General features: G+C 50.2%; 2 protein-coding genes across 4 annotated transcripts in view; both read left to right on the top strand.

The window, feature by feature from the left end:
• The window catches only part of RNF43 (ring finger protein 43), a 63,594-nt gene extending 46,756 nt beyond the window's left edge, over positions 1–16,838 (top strand). For all 3 annotated transcript variants that reach the window (XM_008057673.2, XM_008057672.2, XM_008057676.2), the window contains 7 exons: positions 8,209–8,283; positions 8,390–8,521; positions 9,142–9,246; positions 10,634–10,795; positions 11,253–11,355; positions 12,015–13,370; positions 15,527–16,838. In XM_008057673.2, coding sequence (XP_008055864.1) covers positions 8,209–8,283; positions 8,390–8,521; positions 9,142–9,246; positions 10,634–10,795; positions 11,253–11,355; positions 12,015–13,370; positions 15,527–15,570 — 1,977 coding nt within the window. In that variant the 3' untranslated portion in view covers positions 15,571–16,838. The remainder of the gene's footprint in view (positions 1–8,208; positions 8,284–8,389; positions 8,522–9,141; positions 9,247–10,633; positions 10,796–11,252; positions 11,356–12,014; positions 13,371–15,526) is intronic.
• Positions 10,999–18,288, top strand: part of SUPT4H1 (SPT4 homolog, DSIF elongation factor subunit) — a 15,110-nt gene continuing 7,820 nt past the window's right edge. Inside the window, exon 1 of the mRNA XM_021712148.1 lies at positions 10,999–11,002. The gene's annotated coding sequence lies outside the window, so the exon portion shown is untranslated. The remainder of the gene's footprint in view (positions 11,003–18,288) is intronic.

Genomic DNA, 18,288 nt, shown 5'->3' with positions numbered 1-18,288 from the left:
ACTCCAACTCAAAAAAATAAAATTAAATTAAAATTAAATTTAAAAATTAAAAAAAAAAACAACTAAAAGTGATGTGCCTGATTCCTTCAGATTTTCCTAAGCCGTGACTGGTCTGAGAGAGGGAGAAATTCATGCTTCTGTCCTTTGTCTACCAACCAGCACCAACAGGACTTTTTGACTTTCATTCTGGCATGTGTACCCCACCTCCTCCCCCATCACTTGGAAGTTCCCAAGCCCTTCCCTGCCCAGCACTAGAACAAAGAGGGCATCAGGGCTAGACGCAGTGGCTCACACTGTAATCCCAGCACTTTGGGAGGCTGAGGTGGGAGAATTGCTTGAGATCAGCCTAGGCAACATATCAAGACCTCGTCTCTACAAAATATCAAAAAATTAACTGGGCATGATGGTTTATGCCTGTAATCTTAGTTATTCAGGAAGTGGAAGGGTTTCCTGAGTCTAGAGGTGGAGACTGTAGTGAGTCTGGGTGACAGAATGAGACCCCCCCAGACAGAACCTGGGTGACAGAATGAGACCCCCAGCTCAAAAAAAGGGAGGTGTGGGGGGTCGGTTGAAAGGTTTGACCATCTTTCAGAAATATTCACTGAGCATTATGCAAGAACAGCAGAAATGAGAAGCCATTGCCCCTACTTTTTTTTTTTTTTTTTTTTTTTGAGTTGGAGTCTCACTCGGTCACCCAGACTGGAGTGCAGTGGCCGCTCCTGGCCACTGCAGCCTTGACCTGCTGGGCTCCGGCAATCCTTCAACCTCAGCCTTCCACTTTAAGTAGCTGGAACTACAGGCATGCACTACCATGCCCGGCTAATTTTTTATTTATTGTAGAGATGAGGTCTCACCAAGTTGCCCAGGCAGGTCTCGAACCCGCGGGCTCAGGCAATCCACTCACGTCAGTCTCCCAAAGTGTGGGATTACAGGCTGAGCCACCAAGCCCGGCTTCCCCCTACTTTAAAGTTTGCACTTTTCCTCTGAGATTGCAAGTTGGTTGTATGTATACTGGGTTTGACATGCAGATGGATTGTATTTAGCCCTCGCCATGACTTTTCAAAATGTAAGTTAATTGCCACATTTAAAAATTGAAACTGTTTATACAAAAATCCAGATTTTCAGCTTCTCTGGGAGAAAGCTCAGAAGCTCTGGCAGCACTTGTCCTATGTCTCCGCAGGCCATGACTGGTGACACTGGACTGGAGCTACCCCTTCCCACGGCTGTGGCCTCTCCTTTGCTGCTCTCCATTCTGGCCGCTACCTAGTAGGGCTTATAAGCCTTTGCTTTTGTGACTGCTGCTTTAACTAAGACCAGCAGTTACTGTTTTCTGTGTGCTTGCCAGGTAGATATGGGGCAGATTCTTTGTATATATTATCTCATCTACTTTTCACAACAATCAGGAAAAATAGAGATTATTATTTTCCATTTGACATATGAGGCAAGTGAGCATCGGAAAAATTAAGTAACAACAGTATGGCACAATCAGGAAAAGATGGAGCTGAGATTTAAACCCAGCCCTGTCTATATCTCAAATGTAGGTTTTTTTTATTTTTTTGTTTTTTTGTTTTGAGTTGGAGTCTCACTCTGTCACCCAGACTGGAGTGCAGTGGCTGCTCCCGGCCACTGCAACCTCGACCTGCTGGGCTCTGGTGATCCTCCCGCCTCAACCTTCCAAGTAGCTAGAACTACAGGCATGCGCTACCACACCCAGCTAATTTTTGATTTTATTGTAGAGATGAGGTCTCACCAAGTTGCCCAGGTGGGTCTCGAACCCGCGGGCTCAGGCAATCCACTCACCTCAGACTCCCGAAGTGCTGGGATTACAGGCTGAGCCACTGAGCCTGGCTTCAAATGTAGGTTTTTAATCTTTCTGTTGCCTCCTGTTTTGGTTGGGAAAAGTGAACGTATGTGTGGAGTGTGGCTAGATTGTGTGTAGCACAGAAGGGTGTGCTCCCTGGGCTGGTAAGAGAGAAGAGTAACACTCCCAACCTTCGTGCTGGCTCATCGTACTCCTTTGCAGATCTCCTGGTCCTCCCGTGGGCCTCAAGAAAACAGCTTGGGTTCTTTTCTCATCCCATGGGGGGTAGGGATGTGGGCAGGATTCTGAATGAAAGTGAAGATACCTTCCTGGCTAGGCTGTGCTGATACAAAAGGGCAGTCCAGGAGCAGTGGGAAGCTGGGGCCCAGGACACACTTGGAGGACCTGGAGCATGTTATTGTGAGGGTCCTTAATAACAGCAGGATTTTATGAGACTGAAGCTGCTCTGCTCTGGAGATTTCATTTTCCTTGCTTAACACAATATGGGCATTTGGTAAACAAGTTCACAGTGCCTATTCTGCATTAGACCGTGTGTGTGTGTGTGTGTGTGTGTGTGTGTGTGTGTGTGTGTGTGTGAGAGAGAGAGAGAGAGAGAGAGAAAGAGAGAGAGAAGGAAGAAGTGTTCAGAGAAACTCTGATTTTTTTCTTATTATAAAAGCAGTGTATGTGTATTCTGGAAATGTTATGGAAAAGTATAAATAAGCTCATAGAAATATCTAGAATTCTGCTACCCAGAGTTTCTGCTGTTCTTTTGTTTACTTATTTTAGAAACAGAGTCTCTGTCACCCAGACTGTACAGCAGTGGTGTGATCATAGCTCACTGCAGCCTCTATCTCCAAGCAAATCCCCCTGCCTCAGCCTCTCAAGTAGCTGGGACTAGAGGTGCACACACCACAATGCCTGGTTAATTTTTTAAAAAAATTTTAGAGGCAAATTCTCTCTATATTGTCCAGGCTGATCTTGAACTCCTGGTCTCAAGCAATCCTCCCACCCAAGTCTCCTAAAGCTACTGCTGTTCTTTTAAAGCAGAGCATGATTTCACATATCTGTGAACACTTGGCAGACAGTAAGGGTGCACTCACATAAGAGGTTTTCTTCTTGACATCTGGAGGACCATATTCCTGTGGGAGAGATGTGTACACAGACACTGTAAAGCAAGAAGCATGTAGTCAGTGCCCTTTGAGCTACTTAACCTTGCTGGGCCTTCATTTCCATCACCATAAAATGGGGCTTTTATTTCCTACCCCCATGATTATTGTGAGGATGAAAATAATATATGTCGAATGCCAAATAGTGCCTGAGCTAAAACAAACAGAAGAATTAAAAAAAAACATTAAGGATTTACAAGAAGTACCTTGGGCACTGCCCTGTGACCACGCCCTTGTCTCCTCCCCCTGCACACACTCCTTGGCTTCTCCTTGGCTGGCTTCTCCCCCATCACTCTGTGGGAATTGCTCTAGCATCAGGCTCACCAGTGACTTCCAGTTGGTCAGGTCTAAGACTTCCCTCAACTCTCATTCTTTGACCTGACCAAGTAGGTGCTACTGGTGACTCCCTGGCTCAGAGGAGGTTGGTGAGAATAGTAACATGGGTCTTTGAGCTACCTTCAATATTTCAGGAGTCCTGTAGGCTTAACTCAAATACTTGATATTGTTTCTGGCTAGAATTCTATTAGTTCAACATGTTAATGTAAGCTATCTCATAGGAAAGTAAATTGTACCTAATAAACGGAGTTAGTTTGGTAGAACATATATTTTAAAAATTATGGCTCATAGGATTTGTAGGAAAAGATGGAGTCTTAGGGGAGGAAAAGTTTGAAAACTATGAACCCCACGCAGCTCTGCCTTGGCTTTTCCTGTTGGTGTCTGTGGCGCTGTCACCATTGACAGAGCTGAGGCTCTCAAACCATATAGCCATGGGCTTGAAGCCAGGTTCCTCCAGTGCCCCTCAGTGTGACCTGAACACTTTAGCTCACCTCTCTGAGCCTCTGTTTCCCCATCTGTAAAAGAGCAATAATAATGGGACTCATGTCATAAGTAGTTATAAGGATTTAATGAGACAGTACCGATGGAAGCTCTTAGCTCTGTGCTAAGCACATGGTAACCACTCAGTAAATGATTGCAATTTTCATTAATGTCATCATTGGCATTGGCATTCCATGCATTTATAGTTAACAAGGTTGGAGTTTTGTTCTTCCATTTGTTGTCTCTTGTTCCTCTCTGAAACCGTCACTGTAATTGTCCTGGACTCTTCTGTTCTTGTCACCACCCCCACTACCCGCTCCACCCCTCCTCAGTCACCCAGATTGGTTTCTGTTTCTTTATTAGTAGTTCACAACCATCCTTGTGAAAAACCAGAACCTTATCACCTCATGCCTGGTCTAGTGTTGTAGCCTTTTGCCTGTTAGAAGGAGCTAGATCTGGAGATAAGCAGATGGGTATAAGCCCTGCCTCTCTTACCATGGAGACCACTACTTGGTAGTTAAGAACAGCTACTCTGGAGGCTGAAGTCCTGGGTGCAAATCCTGCCTCCACTGCTTATCAGAGGTGTCCTTGGGCAAGTTATTCAGTCTTTCTGAGCCTCAGTTTCCTCAACTCTGAAGTGGAGCTGATGACTGTCTTGTAGAGTTGTGAGCAGTAAATGAAATAATATATACAAAGCACATAGTAATTGTTCATATAATAATAACTAATACTTAAGGAAGAAGTATTAAGTAAATAAGTAGATACTTTTTGTTTTTTGAGTTGGAGTCTCACTCTGTCACCCAGACTGGAGTGCAGTGGCTGCTCCCGGCCACCACAGCCTCGACCTGCTGGGCTCCGGCAATCCTTCCGCTTCAGCCTTCCACTTTAAGTAGCTGGAACTACAGGCGCGCGCTACCATGCCCAGCTAATTTTTTGATTTATTTTAGAGAAGAAGTTTGCCAAGTTGCCCAGGTGGGTCTCAAACCTGTGGGCTCAGGCAATCCACTCACCTCAGCTTCCCAAAGTGCGGGATTACAGGCTGAGCCACCGAGCCCGGCTAGTAGATACTTATTTACTATGTGCCAGGCACTATTACAAGCGCTTTACATGGATTAATTTATGTAGTTCTCACAATAGCCCTCTTGTCTCAGTTTACAGAAAGGAAAACTGACACACAGAATAGTTAAGTGACTTGCCCAAAGTCTCACAGCTAAGAATTGGTAGCAGAGCCAGGATACAAACCTAGGGAGTCTGGGCAGAGTGGATCTCTATAAAGATTATATCCCTTCTCCTCCTCCTCCTTCCTTTTGCCCTTGCTTTCAAACCCAGATGAATCGCATGTTTTCTACTGACTCTTTCCTGATTGACCCAACCAGCTTAGCCAGCCTGGTAGGAGTAGAAATCTCTCCCTCAGGGACACCTCCAGCAGGTAGGGTCTCTGCCCATGCCTTCAACACCATATTCTGCTAAGTCTAGGTTTTGTGGAGGTGCTTTGGGGGAGGCAGAGGCTGAGGGTCCTCCTGACCTCACCCCTACCTCAAAGTAAGCTGCCTCACTTTTATCTGTTTTGTATATTGAGGATTTGTGTTGGATGTAGTGTTGGTGGAGGGGATAGTGGAGGGAAGAGCATTCTGAAATGGAAAAAGACTTAGAAGCTCCTGGGCTATTCCATTTATTTGTGCTCTAGAATGTTGTTCTCAGCATTGTATTTTTTTGTATGTGCCTTGTCTCCACAACTAGATTATAAGTCATTCTGGAGGGCCTGGCCTTCCCTGGCTTGGTGTCCTGGGCACAGTTGGTGCTCATTGTTTTTTTTTTTTTTTGAGTTGGAGTCTCACTCTGTCGCCCAGACTGGAGTGCAGCGGCCACTCCCGGCCACCGCAGCCTCGACCTGCTGGGCTCCGGCGATCCTTCCGCCTCAGCCTTCCCAGTAGCCAGAATTACAGGCGTGCACTACCACGCCTGGCTGATTTTTTGATTTATTCTAGAGATGAGGTCTCGCTGCCCAGGCGGGTCTCGAACCCGCAGGCTCAGGCAATCCACTCACCTCAGCCTCCCAGAGTGCTGGTATTACAGGCTGAGCCACCAAGCCTGGCTTCAATTTTTGATGAGTAGAGAATAGACGGAGACTGTGGTCTAGAGAGGAAAATCTAAGGTCCAAAGAAGTGCAGCTGCTGACCAGTGAGTCCCGCGAGCGACAGGCAGAATCCCAGTTCACTCTCAGTGCTCTCTCTGTGATGGCTCCTGCTGCTACAGACCACAGCAGACTTACTGGCTGACTCTGGAGCTTCCAAAGAGGTCTCTGGGTTGTCTTTCCAAAGTCCAGTCTTGTCCTGGGGCCTCTTTCTGCCTCCCACTTACTTTCTTGGGTACAGGCAGACAGGAAGAGCAGATGAGTGTAAGCCCTGCCTCTCTTACCATGGAGACCACTACCTGATAGTTAAGAACAGGTACTTTGGAGGCTGAAGTCCGACCTAGATTGGGCCACCATCTGTCCCCAGAGCTTGCTTTTTATTCCTAGAACTCTGGGCACAGGAACCCACTACCTGAAAGTCCTGTTTGTCGTCCTGTCGTCGTGCCCCCCCCCATTGGCCAATGCTCTGGGCTCTTTGATCACTTTTACAACTTTGTAATTATGGGCTGTAATAGACTAGGGTGTTTGAATGTCACAGTAATTGCTTTCCACCTTTCCTATCCCAATTCTTCAAAGGGTGAGGGGTTAGGAAGTAAGCAAATCTCCAAAGAAGGGAGTCTTTGCCCTCCCTCATGCTCTTCCTGGCCAGTCTGGGTCCAGGGTCCTGTTTCAGAGTTGGGAAACCTGAGGCCTGGGAGTCTCAATTCCATGACTACCAGGGTGGCCTGTCCCACTCCTTGAAATGGGAGATTACCAGTAGGATTCCCCTACCAGGGATTCTTGTGCCCTTGGCACTTTGCCCATGTCCTTGCCGAAGGGGCTCTGAAAACTTGGGGATCTTCTACCTGCCTGGAGTAGCCTGAGGGGGTGGGCTTCCTGGGAGGAAGCAGGTAGTGGGAGGATGCAACTACGACCTCTCAATGTCCTCAGCAATTCCATTCTGGAGTCCTGTGAATTCCAGTCATTTCACCTGGTAAACCTGGCTGGGCCTAGGCTGGGCCTGGGTGCAGGTGGAGGAAAGGAAGGAAGAGGGAAGTTACCCTCCAGACCAAAACGGGTCTCCATGTGAGTGTCTCCACCAGCCCCTCCAGCTCCCTTGCCTGCAGGCAGTGGTTCTGAGGGGCCCCTTGGGCCCTGCCATTGCCTGGGGAGCCGGGAGCAGGAACAAGGAGCTGCTCCCAGCCTGCCTGGCAGGAGACCTGCCCCGACAGGCTCTCCCTAGGAAGACAAGCAGAGATCAAAGTGCTGAGTGTGTGAGTAAGTCCCAGCACTGGCTCCTCTTGCTGCCACTACTACTTGCAGAAGAGTTAACTCCTTCACTGCCTGCAGGAAGACTCCAGAGACTCAGCAGGGAGCCCAGGGGTGTGAGGCCACAGTTTGATGCCCTCAGCAGAGAAGCCTTTGCTCTAGGGAGGAAGGCTGAAGAGCGCTGCGCTAGGTGAGGAGGCCCAGCACTGAATTCGGGGGCAGCTCCTTCAGGCATCTGCTGTCTGTTGGCCGTTTTGCCTCCACCCCACCCTTAGCACTTATCTCCCTTCTCTTACCCCCACACATACTCCTAGAGTCCTGCTTTTTGTTCTGCCTGGGTGGCTCTTGGAGCCCTTGGTGAACACACATGAACACATGTGCATGTTGTATCCTTGTGAGAACAGCCTCTTGTGGGAACAGTCGCTCCCCACTCGAGTCTCTAATGCATGCCAAGAGAGAGGGTGAAGGCATAAAGCACTGGCCAGGGACTCCTCCAAGTCCTTGAACTGGAGCCAGAGAAAGAATTGGCAAACCAGAATGTGGCAAGAAGAGATGGCTTGAGGCTGGGCTTTGCCACGGACACTCTGGGTGAGGGCACTACTCCAGGTTCTTGGAGCTTTGCTTCAGCTGGGGGGATGCCCTGCAGTCTCCTTGCACAGGCAGGGCCAGGCCCTGGAAAACCCAGCTCATCTGAAGGAGCTGTGTACCACTCTTCCTGTCTTCTCTCATCCTCCGCTTGATTGAACCCTGACAGTGGTCCTTACTTAGCCTTAGAACCAGGTCCACCACTTGGCACCCAGTAAACCCCTGTTAAGGGTTTGATCCGTTATAGAAGGAAAGACAATGTTATCCTTCGAAGGCAGTGGGACCTGGGTGAGTTCAGGGGGCAGAAAGGGGGTCCTAGATCCACTGACCCCTTGCATATATACGTGAAACTGCGCAGCAGTGGGAAGGGATGCATGTGTGAGGGGTGAGGCTGGGCCGTGGATGGCTGTGTCCTTCTCTGAATCCAGCCCAACCTGTGCTATGTGCCCCTGCAGGCCCGGATGGCGGGTGAGCGAGGAGCTAGTGCTGTCCTCTTTGACATCACTGAGGATCGAGCTGCTGCTGAGCAGGTACCCAGGGATAGTGAGTGTTCGAGGAGGGGCTGGATGGCATAAGGTGAGGTTCTCAGGGGATGGAGAAGTTACTGCAGCTCTCTGGGCACTTTCCCTCCTGCAGCTGCAGCAGCCGCTGGGGCTGACGTGGCCAGTGGTGTTGATCTGGGGTCGTGACGCAGAGAAGCTGATGGAGTTTGTGTACAAGAACCGAAAAGCCCATGTGAGGATTGAGCTGAAGGAGTCCCCGGCCTGGGTAAGCACACCAGACCTCTATAACCAGCACCCCCCCCCTACTTGTCCTGTGGCCACTCCCACAAAAAGCCCTTAGACTCCCGGAAAGGGATTCTAGAAACCCTCTAGGCCAACTTCATTCATCAGCTGTGTGCCTCTGGGCAAGTTTTCCCCCTCACTGGGTCTCATCTGCAGGATGACAGGTTGGGGCAGATGAGTTCTAAAGCTGTTTTTAGCTCTGTGGTTTCATGGCATGGAATAGCAGAGCTGGAATGAAAGTCTGGCCTCCGGCCCCCTCACCTTCTGTCCCCCTCACCCAATTCTCCACTTGCTAGGAACCTCACCAAGCTGCTCACTGGCAAGTATTGCCCACCTTGCAGTGGGGTCCCTTTCTCCTTCTCCCAAGCATGCAGGTTTTCAGATGGTACTTCTCATAGCTGGCATCTGGAGGACCCTCTCTGTGAGCACCCTTGGCTAGAGAGGGCCCACCAAATCCCACTTCCAGGTTCATCCTGTTCACCCCCCAGGTGGAAGACTCAAGGGAGCCTCTAGCTGTCTGTCTCCTGGGCTCCTGTGTTTCCTCCCGTGTTGGCCCAGCTCCCTCCAGAAGTGTGACCCTTTCCCTCTCTGTCATTCCCCTAGCCTGATTATGATGTGTGGATCCTGCTGACAGTGGTGGGCACCATCTTTGTGGTCATTCTGGCTTCGGTGCTGCGCATCCGGTGCCGCCCCCGCCACAGTAGACCGGTGAGTGCTGTGGGCTCTCTGGTGGAGGTGGGCGTGTGTATGTGAGGTGGGTGGGGAGCAGGAAGGAGAACGTGAGGAAGACAGGCACCTCTGTGCCCATGAAGCAGTTGACATCTAAATACCCTAGTATCTGTCTTTGTTGATTTCCAGCAGCCTCTCCCCATATTGCTCATTCATTCATTCATTTATTCAACAAATATACAGAGCTCCAGGGCCAGGTGTTGGGGATAGTGCAGTGAACAAAATGACGAAAAATCCCTGTCCTCAAGGAGCTTCCATTCTAGTGGGAAAAGACAGACAATAAACAACATACATAAGTAAAACAGGTAATATTTTAGCATAACAGGTGTTATGTGCTACAGAGAAAAATAAAATAGCAAAGGAGAAAGGGAATGAAAGGAGACGGGGTTCGCTTTGAAAGCAAGTCCAGGGAAGGCCACATTGGGAAGACAACATTACAGCAATGACCCTAACTGAGTGTGAGGGTCATCCACGCAGGTCTGTGAGGAGAAAGTGATTGAGGCAGAGAGAAGAGTAAGGGGCAAAGGCCTTGAGGCCGAGGGTGCCAGGCATGGCTGAGGAACAGCATGAAGACTGTGAGTGGGGCAGGGGTGGAGGAGGTGGAAGAGGACACAGTCGTATTGGCCTGTTAAGGTCATTTGTGTTTTACTCTGGGTGAAATGGGAGCTCCTGCAGTGTTCTGAGGGAAGTAGCACCATGATCTGACTTGAGCTTTAACCTGATCACTCTTGCTGCTTTAATGAGAGTAGACTCCAGGGAAGTAAGGCTGGACACAGAAACCAGCTAAGAAGCTATTACAGGAATCTGGGTGACAGTACTAGTGGCTTAGATTAGGAAGGTGGCCATGAAAATGGTGAGGAGTTGTTAGGTTCCAGGTTTTTGTTGAAGGCAAAGCCACTGGGTTTACTAATGAGTTGATTGTGGGATGTGAGAGAGAGGAGTCAAAATCAATGGTCTCGGCAATTAAAAGAACGGACTTGCCACTTACTGAAATGGGGAAGACTCGGGGAAGTCAGGTTTGTGATTGAGGATGGTTAATAGGATTACAAGTTCAGTTTGGCACATGTCAAGTTTGACACGCCTGTTGGATATCCAAGTTGGGATACTCAGTAGCACTTGGGTAAAAAGTTTCTCTTCTGGGCCATCAAGGGGACAAAAGTCGACAGTGTGAGCAGGTAGGTGGGTTGGGAGGGCTTGGCCTGCTTGGCAGAGCCACATATGAGCTCCAAGGGGACAAACTCCCAGGGGTGGGCAATTGGCCATGAGGCCTAACTGGGTGACTGGGAACTGAGGCCAAGCTGATGTCCAGAGGACAGAGAAGGGGACCCCATGCCCCCCCATTCTGAACCCTGCTTGTTTTTCCCAGGATCCCCTTCAGCGGCGAACGGCCTGGGCCATCAGCCAGCTGGCCACCAGGAGGTACCAGGCCAGCTGCAGTAGGGCCCGGGGTGAGTGGCCAGACTCAGGTAGCAGCTGCAGCTCAGCTCCTGTGTGTGCCATCTGCCTGGAGGAGTTCTCTGAGGGGCAGGTAAGCAGGCCCTGTGATTCACTTCCGTGACCAGATCGAGGAGGGAGATTGAAGCTGGGGCGAGGGTGGACTGGTGCCCTGGCTACATCTGTGTCCTGTGTATCCTGTGGGGCAGAGGTAGGGTACCACCTGAGGTTTGGTCACTTTCTGGTCTTCCAGTGAAGAACACTACTGTTTGTTGAGAGTGCATCCATGTGCCAGGCTGTGGTGGTGCTTTAGATGTATTATCTTATTTTCGCCCCATGGCAGTGAAAGGCGGGTAGGTTAGCTTTTTATCCTCGTTGTACAGCAGAAAACAGTATCCAGGCCTACCTGATACCAGAACGCACAGCTTTTCTATTGTACTGTGAGGACTTTTGCAAGTGAGTCAAGAAGGAGAGGCCCAAAGGAGTTGGGGATGTCCCAGCTCCTGGCCATTCCGGCAGCTGTGGAAACCTTTGGACCCATTTTTTTCCAGGAGCTACGGGTCATTTCCTGCCTCCATGAGTTCCATCGTACCTGCGTGGACCCCTGGCTACATCAGCATCGGACTTGCCCCCTCTGCATGTTCAACATCATAGGTAGGAAGTGGGCCAAGGGCTCCCCTGAGTGCAGGCAGATGGGTCTAGAATGTGGATTCATTTTGGGAAGGAGCCTCTGTCTTGAAGCTGAGAGGGAAACAGAACTGCCACAGTAGTCATTTAGGCTTTGTGCTGCTCGGGGCATCTCACCTGAGGAGAGGGCCAGTTATGATGTAGACATCTTTATTATCTTAAAAATATTTATATTTTGTAACAACCTTGTTGATTCTATAAATCTGGGTGATTTATATATTAATTATTTCAATTTTCTAGCAATAAGGCATCCTACTGTATCAGAATCAATATATTATGACAGTTTTCTAAAAGATGAAAGTGAAATAATTATCTTCAGAGAGCCCTTTTCTGATTCACCTAAAGGTGCCAATGTGTTAGTAGTGGCCCTGGGTGAAGGAGCCCCAAGTGGCTGGTGGGAGAAGCAGGGATCAGCATGCCCAGTGGGACTCCCAGGGCAGACAAGTGGACTGGTGGGAACCAGAAGTCCCACAGCACAGGCAGTGAGGGATGTTCTTGGTCCCCCCAAACTCTGAGTTCACAGGCTATGCAGGGTCAAATAGGTTAGTGACAGTCACACCTTTCTGAATGCATTCTCCATAGGTTTATGGAGTCAAATACCTGTGCTCTTTGTTCTTTTTTCCCAGAGGGAGATTCATTTTCCCAGTCCCTGGAGCCTTCTCGATCTTACCAAGAACCAGGTCGGAGACTCCATCTCATTCGCCAGCATCCTGGCCATGCCCACTACCACCTCCCTGCTGCCTACTTGCTGGGCCCTTCCCGGAGTACTGTGGCTCGGCCCCCACGACCTAGTCCCTTCCTGCCATCCCAGGATCCAGGCTCAGACCCTCGGCATCACCGCCCCCCAAGAGCTGCACATGCCCGGGCTACAGGCCAGCAACAGCGTCTGGCAGTGGCCCAGCACCCCTACGCACAGGGCTGGGGACTGGGCCACCTCCGATGCACCTCACAACACCCTGCTACCTGCCCAGTGCCCCTGCGTCGGGCCAGGCCTCATGACAGCAGTGGGTCTGGAGAAAGCTATTGCACGGAACGCAGTGGATACCTGGCAGATGGGCCAGCCAGTGACTCCAGCTCAGGACCCTGTCACGGCTCTTCCAGTGACTCTGTGGTCAACTGCACAGACGTCAGCCTGCAGGGCATCCATGGTAGCAGTTCTACCTTCCGCAGCTCCCTGAGCAGTGACTTTGACCCCTTGGTGTACTGCAGCCCTGAAGGGGATCCCAAAGCAGTGGACATGCAGCCTAGCGTGGCCTCTCGGCCCCGTTCCTTGGACTCAGTGGTGCCCACAGGGGAAACCCAGGTTTCCAGCCACATCCACTACCACCGCCACCGGCATCACCACTATAAAAAGCGGTTTCAGTGGCATGGCAGGAAGCCTGGCCCAGAAACCGGTGTCCCCCATTCCAGGCCTGCTGTTCCTCAGACACAACCCCAGCCGGAGCCTCCTCCTCCTGATCACCAAGTTGCCAGATCCATCCCGGCAGCACCTTCAGGGCAGCTGCCCAACCCACAACGACCCAGGGCCCTCCCTGAGCCAGCCCCTGGGCCAGCTGAAGCCTCCAGCCCCTGTCCTAGTACCAGTGGTCTCTTCAACATGCAGAAATCTAGCCTCTCTGTCCGACACCCACAGAGAAAACGGCGGGGGGGTCCCTCAGAGCCCACCTCAGCTTCTCGGACCCAGGACTCCACTGTGCACCCAACTTGCCAGATTTTCCCTCATTACAGCCCTAACCTGGCATATCCTTGGTCCTCAGAGGCCCACCCATTGATCTTTGGACCTCCAGGCCTGGACAGGAGGCTGCTACCAGAAACCCCAGGTCCCTGTTACTCCAGTTCACAGACAGTGTGGTTGTGTCTGACTCCACGCCGGCCCCTGGGGCCACACCCACCTGGGGAGGGGCCTTCTGAATGGAGTTCTGACACCCCGGAGGGCAGACCATGCCCTCATCTACACTGCCAGGTGCTGCCAGCCCAGCCTGGTGAGTTTTCAGGGGTAGCAGGTGTGGTGGGGAGAGGAGACTAGAGTTGAACATTGCAGGAGGTGAAGTTGGCCAGCAAGGGGTTGATGGAAGCTGAGAAGGATACAGCAGAGGTGATATTCTAAATATCGAGCCGCCAGCACAGCATAACACATTGGCTAGAGCACTGGAGCACCCCAGCTCCACCCAGTGTTACCCTGGAGAGAGGTGCTGGTATGGCTGAGGCACCAGAAAGGCACATGAGCAGCAGCTCAAACAGAGGTGTTCCACTGTTTTAATAATTGGCACAACCAATGCTCCCAGCTCACTATTAGCTCTAAATACAAAGAAGGCCATGAAGTGTTCCTTGGGGAAAGCATGATCTTTTTAGGAGAAATAATTACAGATAACCATAACAATAGGCTATATGAGAACCATGTGAATGACAGAAAGAAAAAAAAAAAGAAACCACAGGTGGTTCTAGGCAACCCTGTGGATCCTTAGGTTTTTCTTCCTCTGCCCCTGTGGTAAAGGAACAAGTAAGACTTCTCTTCCAAGCACCCATGTTAATAAGACCAACCTCATTTTCTTGAGGACTCATTGCATCCCTGGATGATAAACAATGGGTGAGAATGTAAACTCTCAACTTTAACTTAGTGTTTATTTGTCTAAATGCTCCCTTCCCCTTCCAGAGCTTTCCCTTCCCACTCTTCCCCAGCTCCTCCCATTTTGTGGATGACATGGCTGTTTGTCTACCTCCATTGCTAGGAGAACCCTTCCACCCCAAGAGAGGACCCAAAGGTCCTGAAATATAAGATCTCACAGTCTAGGAATCCTACAGGCAGGATCTGAGAGCTTCTATGATTCATTCATTCACTCTTTTCCTCCCTCCCTCCCTTTTTCCTTGTGACTGTATGCTTGTTTTGTGCTAGTCCCAGGTTAGGGTCTGAGGGCATGGAACTTGCCAACCAGGACATCCAGGCCCATGCGAAGCCAGGGATGCAGATAGCTACAGTTCAGAGGATGATGGCTTTTGTAGAGCTGTGTAATGCAAACTTTGGCCATGTGTTTGTGATTCCGTCTGGACCTTGTCATGTGTGTACTTTCAGTGCTGCCCGTGCCAGACCACCACTTCCCTTTTCTCCCAAACTCAGAACTCGTTTCAGCGCCTCCCTGTTCCCAGCTCCTCACATCCCAGCAGTGCCAGTTTCAATGAACTGTATCTCTGCTAGCTTTATCATATCCTCCTCAAGTCCAGGTCGGACAGCCTGCCAGTGTCAGGGACAGCCTAAGGATCCACGCAGCAGCCTCCTAACTCTTCCCTTCTGTCTCACCGTGCCATGAAGGTGGATGCTGCCCATCAGTGTTGTGTCTCATGGAGTTGTGCAGCACTGCACCCCCCCACAGCTACCCTCCATGCAGATGCCAGGGCCATCTGCCTTAAAATAAACTGTCCAGAAACCTTCAGATGTTCTGTTTGTCCATAGTAAGGAAACATCCAATCTGCTGGCTCCAGTACCAGCCTGCCCCCGTCTTTGTTCCCAACCTTATTTTCTATTCTCTTCCTTCCCCTTCCCTGGCTCTGTGCTTTAGCCAAACTGGGTAAAAAACTCCATGTAGTTCCTACAGCCCAGAATATCCTCCTGCCTTCCCTATTCCCATAAATCCAATTTGTACCTATTCCTGCAGGCCCAGCTCATTTAACCCTACTTCCAGGAAGCCTTTCCTGATTGCTGCACTTGGACATGGTCTCCCCACATCCTTGATGCATCTCTTATAACCTCTGTCCTGTCCCACTGGCACTATAGCCATTTGCAGGCACACCTTTGAGTCTCCTATGAGATTATCAGGTCCCTGCTTATTCTTTCTGGTCTTCTAATTTGGCACATGGTAGCAGACCAAACTCACAATGCTTAATAAATATTTATTGGGTGAATGAATGAATACTAAGCATTGATAACACACTGGTTGCTATATATGTTTCTCTTTCTCTAGATTTGTTTTTCTCTCCCCGTTGTCCCAACAGGGGCCCCACTCCACTTTCAATCTGATCACCCTTTCCAGACACTTTCCCTGCTCCCCCTCCCTCCTCCCCTCCCAGCCATACTCTTAAGCAGGAGGGAGAAGGAGCCTGGCCCAACCCTCAATGACCTTTTTTCTCCCGTCTCTAAATACAGACTCGGAGGAGGAACTCGAGGAGCTATGTGAACAGGCAGTATGAGACGTCAGGCCTGGCTCCAACCAAGAATATGCTCCAGATGACTTTGGGCCCTACCTGGCACAGAGTCCTGCTCCTGGGAGAAGAAAGGACGTCAGCAAACATCTCTCTTTTTCCACACTTCCTGGAAGCTCTGGAAGAGAAGCAGTGATGGTGGGGGTGCTGGAGGTGCTATTTCCTGCTCCAGCTCCGGACCTTGTCTGCAGAATACATCAGCAGTGCAGCAAGTCCATGTCTAGCCAGGCAACCAGCCACTGCCTGTGGCTAAATGTTTGGAGGGGAGAAAGTTAGGTATGGGTAGCTAGGTGTTACAAAGGTGCTGCTCCTTTCCCCAGCCCTACTAGGTCTCTCTTGCCCCAGATCTCATGTTCGTACCAGCCAGTGGGCTCAGTGGAATGTGTGACCCCTTATCACCTCCTTCCTGGGTGAGTTCTGCACACCAGCTTTGGCCCCTCCATGGTAAGCTGCTATATCAGGTTAAACCCAGCTCTACCATTTTTCTTCTTTGCCAAAAGGACCAGGAACATAGGTGAGCCCTGAGCACTAAAAAAAAGGGTGTTCCCAATACAGTGTAGAGTTCTATCCATGAGATGGGCACAGCTGTGCCCTTGTCACTCCAGCAGTCCCAGTTCTTCTGGTGGATGGGAGTAGGGATTCTGGGGAGGAAAAACTTCCTTGAAGATCTCCTGTCTTCAAGTCCCAAAGCAAAGAATTTCTGCGGGCCTTCATCTGGGAAGAGGAAGGATGGAATGAAAGTAGAAAAGGCAGGCTTAAGCTGAGCAGGAACAACAAAGAGTTATTCTCTGGGAGAAGTTTTGTCTCAGAGCAGGGATGGGGAGCAGGGGAATAAAGGAGAAGCAAAGTATGACCCTTGAGTTTGCAGGGCCAGAGGCCTAGCTCCCCAGTATATGCCTAACAGGCCAGAGACCCCCAGGAAAGTGTGCCTGCGAGAGTGGAGTTGAGGCAGGAAATCTGGCCTGGGCAGCTTATACCGAGTGGGCAAGGGCTGAGAGGCCTCCTTAGGGTGACATTCATCCCGGGGCAGCCTCACCATAGCTGGCCCCTCAGGTGTTATCCCATTTGGAATGTGAATGTGGGGGCAAAGTGGGCACAGGATCCCACTTGGGAACCTTCCTCCCTCAAAATCAGGGGGAGACTAGCACCTAGGCACCCACATGGATATTTATATCTGAACCAGACAGAAAGACGCTTGAATCAGGCACTATGTTGAGAAACGTATTTATTTGCTAATATATTTATCCATAAATGCACTCTGGTCTTGTGGTTTTATTTTGTCCTGCCACTCAGGATAACACCTTCATCTTTCTACATCAAGAGAAATGAATGATTTCTGATATCAGAGGCTAGGCTCTGGTTTATGAAAGGACAGGGTAGAGTAGTAAGCTTTGCAAGAATTGGTTTGTAAGCCCCCAAAAGCATGGCTAAGTGGGAAAAGAAAAGCACAAGTGGATTTTTTTTTTTTTTTTTTTGAGTTGGATTCTCACTCTTTGTCGCCAGGCTAGAGTGCAGTGTCACGCTGACCTGCTGGGCTCAGGCGATCCTTCTGCCTTAGCCTTCCAAGTAGCTGGAACTACAGATGCACACCGCCATGCCCGGCTAGTTTTCGTGATTTATTGTAGAGACAAGGTCTCTCCAAGTTGCCCAGGCTGGTCTCGAACCTCCCGGTTCAGGCAATCCTCTCGCCTGGGTCTCCCAAAGTGCTGGGACTACAGGCTGAGCCACCATGCCTGGCCAGAACTAGATTCTCAATGTGCTTCAGTCTTATTGTAGTGTTCACTCAACACTTTAATTATAATGCTTCAGAAACTTGACTTTGGGACCTTGGGCAACTACTCCGTGCCTCACTTTTTCCATCTGTAAAATGGGCCTACCTCACAGTTGCTGCAGGACTTACGTGAGCTAGCAGAGAGTAGAAAACATATTCCAAAGTGAAAAGTTTTATTCAATGACAGAAAACATCCAAACCCCTGCCACAGAGTCCATGTGAACACAGCATGGAATGGGCAACAAGAAGTAGGCCTCCTTTGAAGCAGTTCAGTATCAACCAGGAAGCTGGGCTGGAAGGGTAGGACAGCAGGGCCTGGACCCGTTTAGACCCCCAAGCTCCAATATGGATAAACACAAATGAGCGCGCTGCCTACACACCCGGCTATCGTGAGGCAAGGACCGAGGGAGCCGATGCACTGCTGGCATGAGAAACCCCGCAGGGCCAGGAGGAGCCTCTGCGAACTTTCTTCACGCTGCGCAGCTTCCCCTCGGCTTCCCCAGGACAAGTTTGGCAGGGCTGATGGCTGTCTGGTGTCCAGGGGGCAAGGCATGGAGCTTCCTACAGGGTGACATGAAAGGAAAAAAAAAAAGGAAAAGGCACCTCATCTCCTACGAATGCTCTTTAGGAATGTGTCTAAATGCTGCACAAAGCATGAATTATCAGCTGGAACGCGCATGCCTACAGTTTTTAGAAATAATTAAAGATGATTTTTTTCCGCCAGCGGCTCCCAGGTCCGCTTTCCTGGAGACGCAATGAAACCCACAGCGCTCCCGCCGTTAGGAAGAAGGGGTGCGGTCCTCCCTGGGTTTGGCTTGCTCTCTGCAGAGATCATCAAGAGGGAGACAGCGGCCTCATGGTCCCATGGCTTGCAAAACGGGAAGATTAAAAAAAAAAGCATCTCGGCTACCGCCGGGGAAGGGAACCGGCGGTCA

Source organism: Carlito syrichta, unplaced genomic scaffold (assembly GCF_000164805.1).
Source record: "Carlito syrichta isolate Samal-C Ts95f unplaced genomic scaffold, Tarsius_syrichta-2.0.1 Scaffold303105, whole genome shotgun sequence".
NCBI classification, from domain to species: Eukaryota; Metazoa; Chordata; class Mammalia; order Primates; family Tarsiidae; genus Carlito; species Carlito syrichta.
The sequence above is the reverse complement of the archived record's forward strand: the minus strand, read 5'-3'. Positions and strand labels throughout refer to the sequence as shown.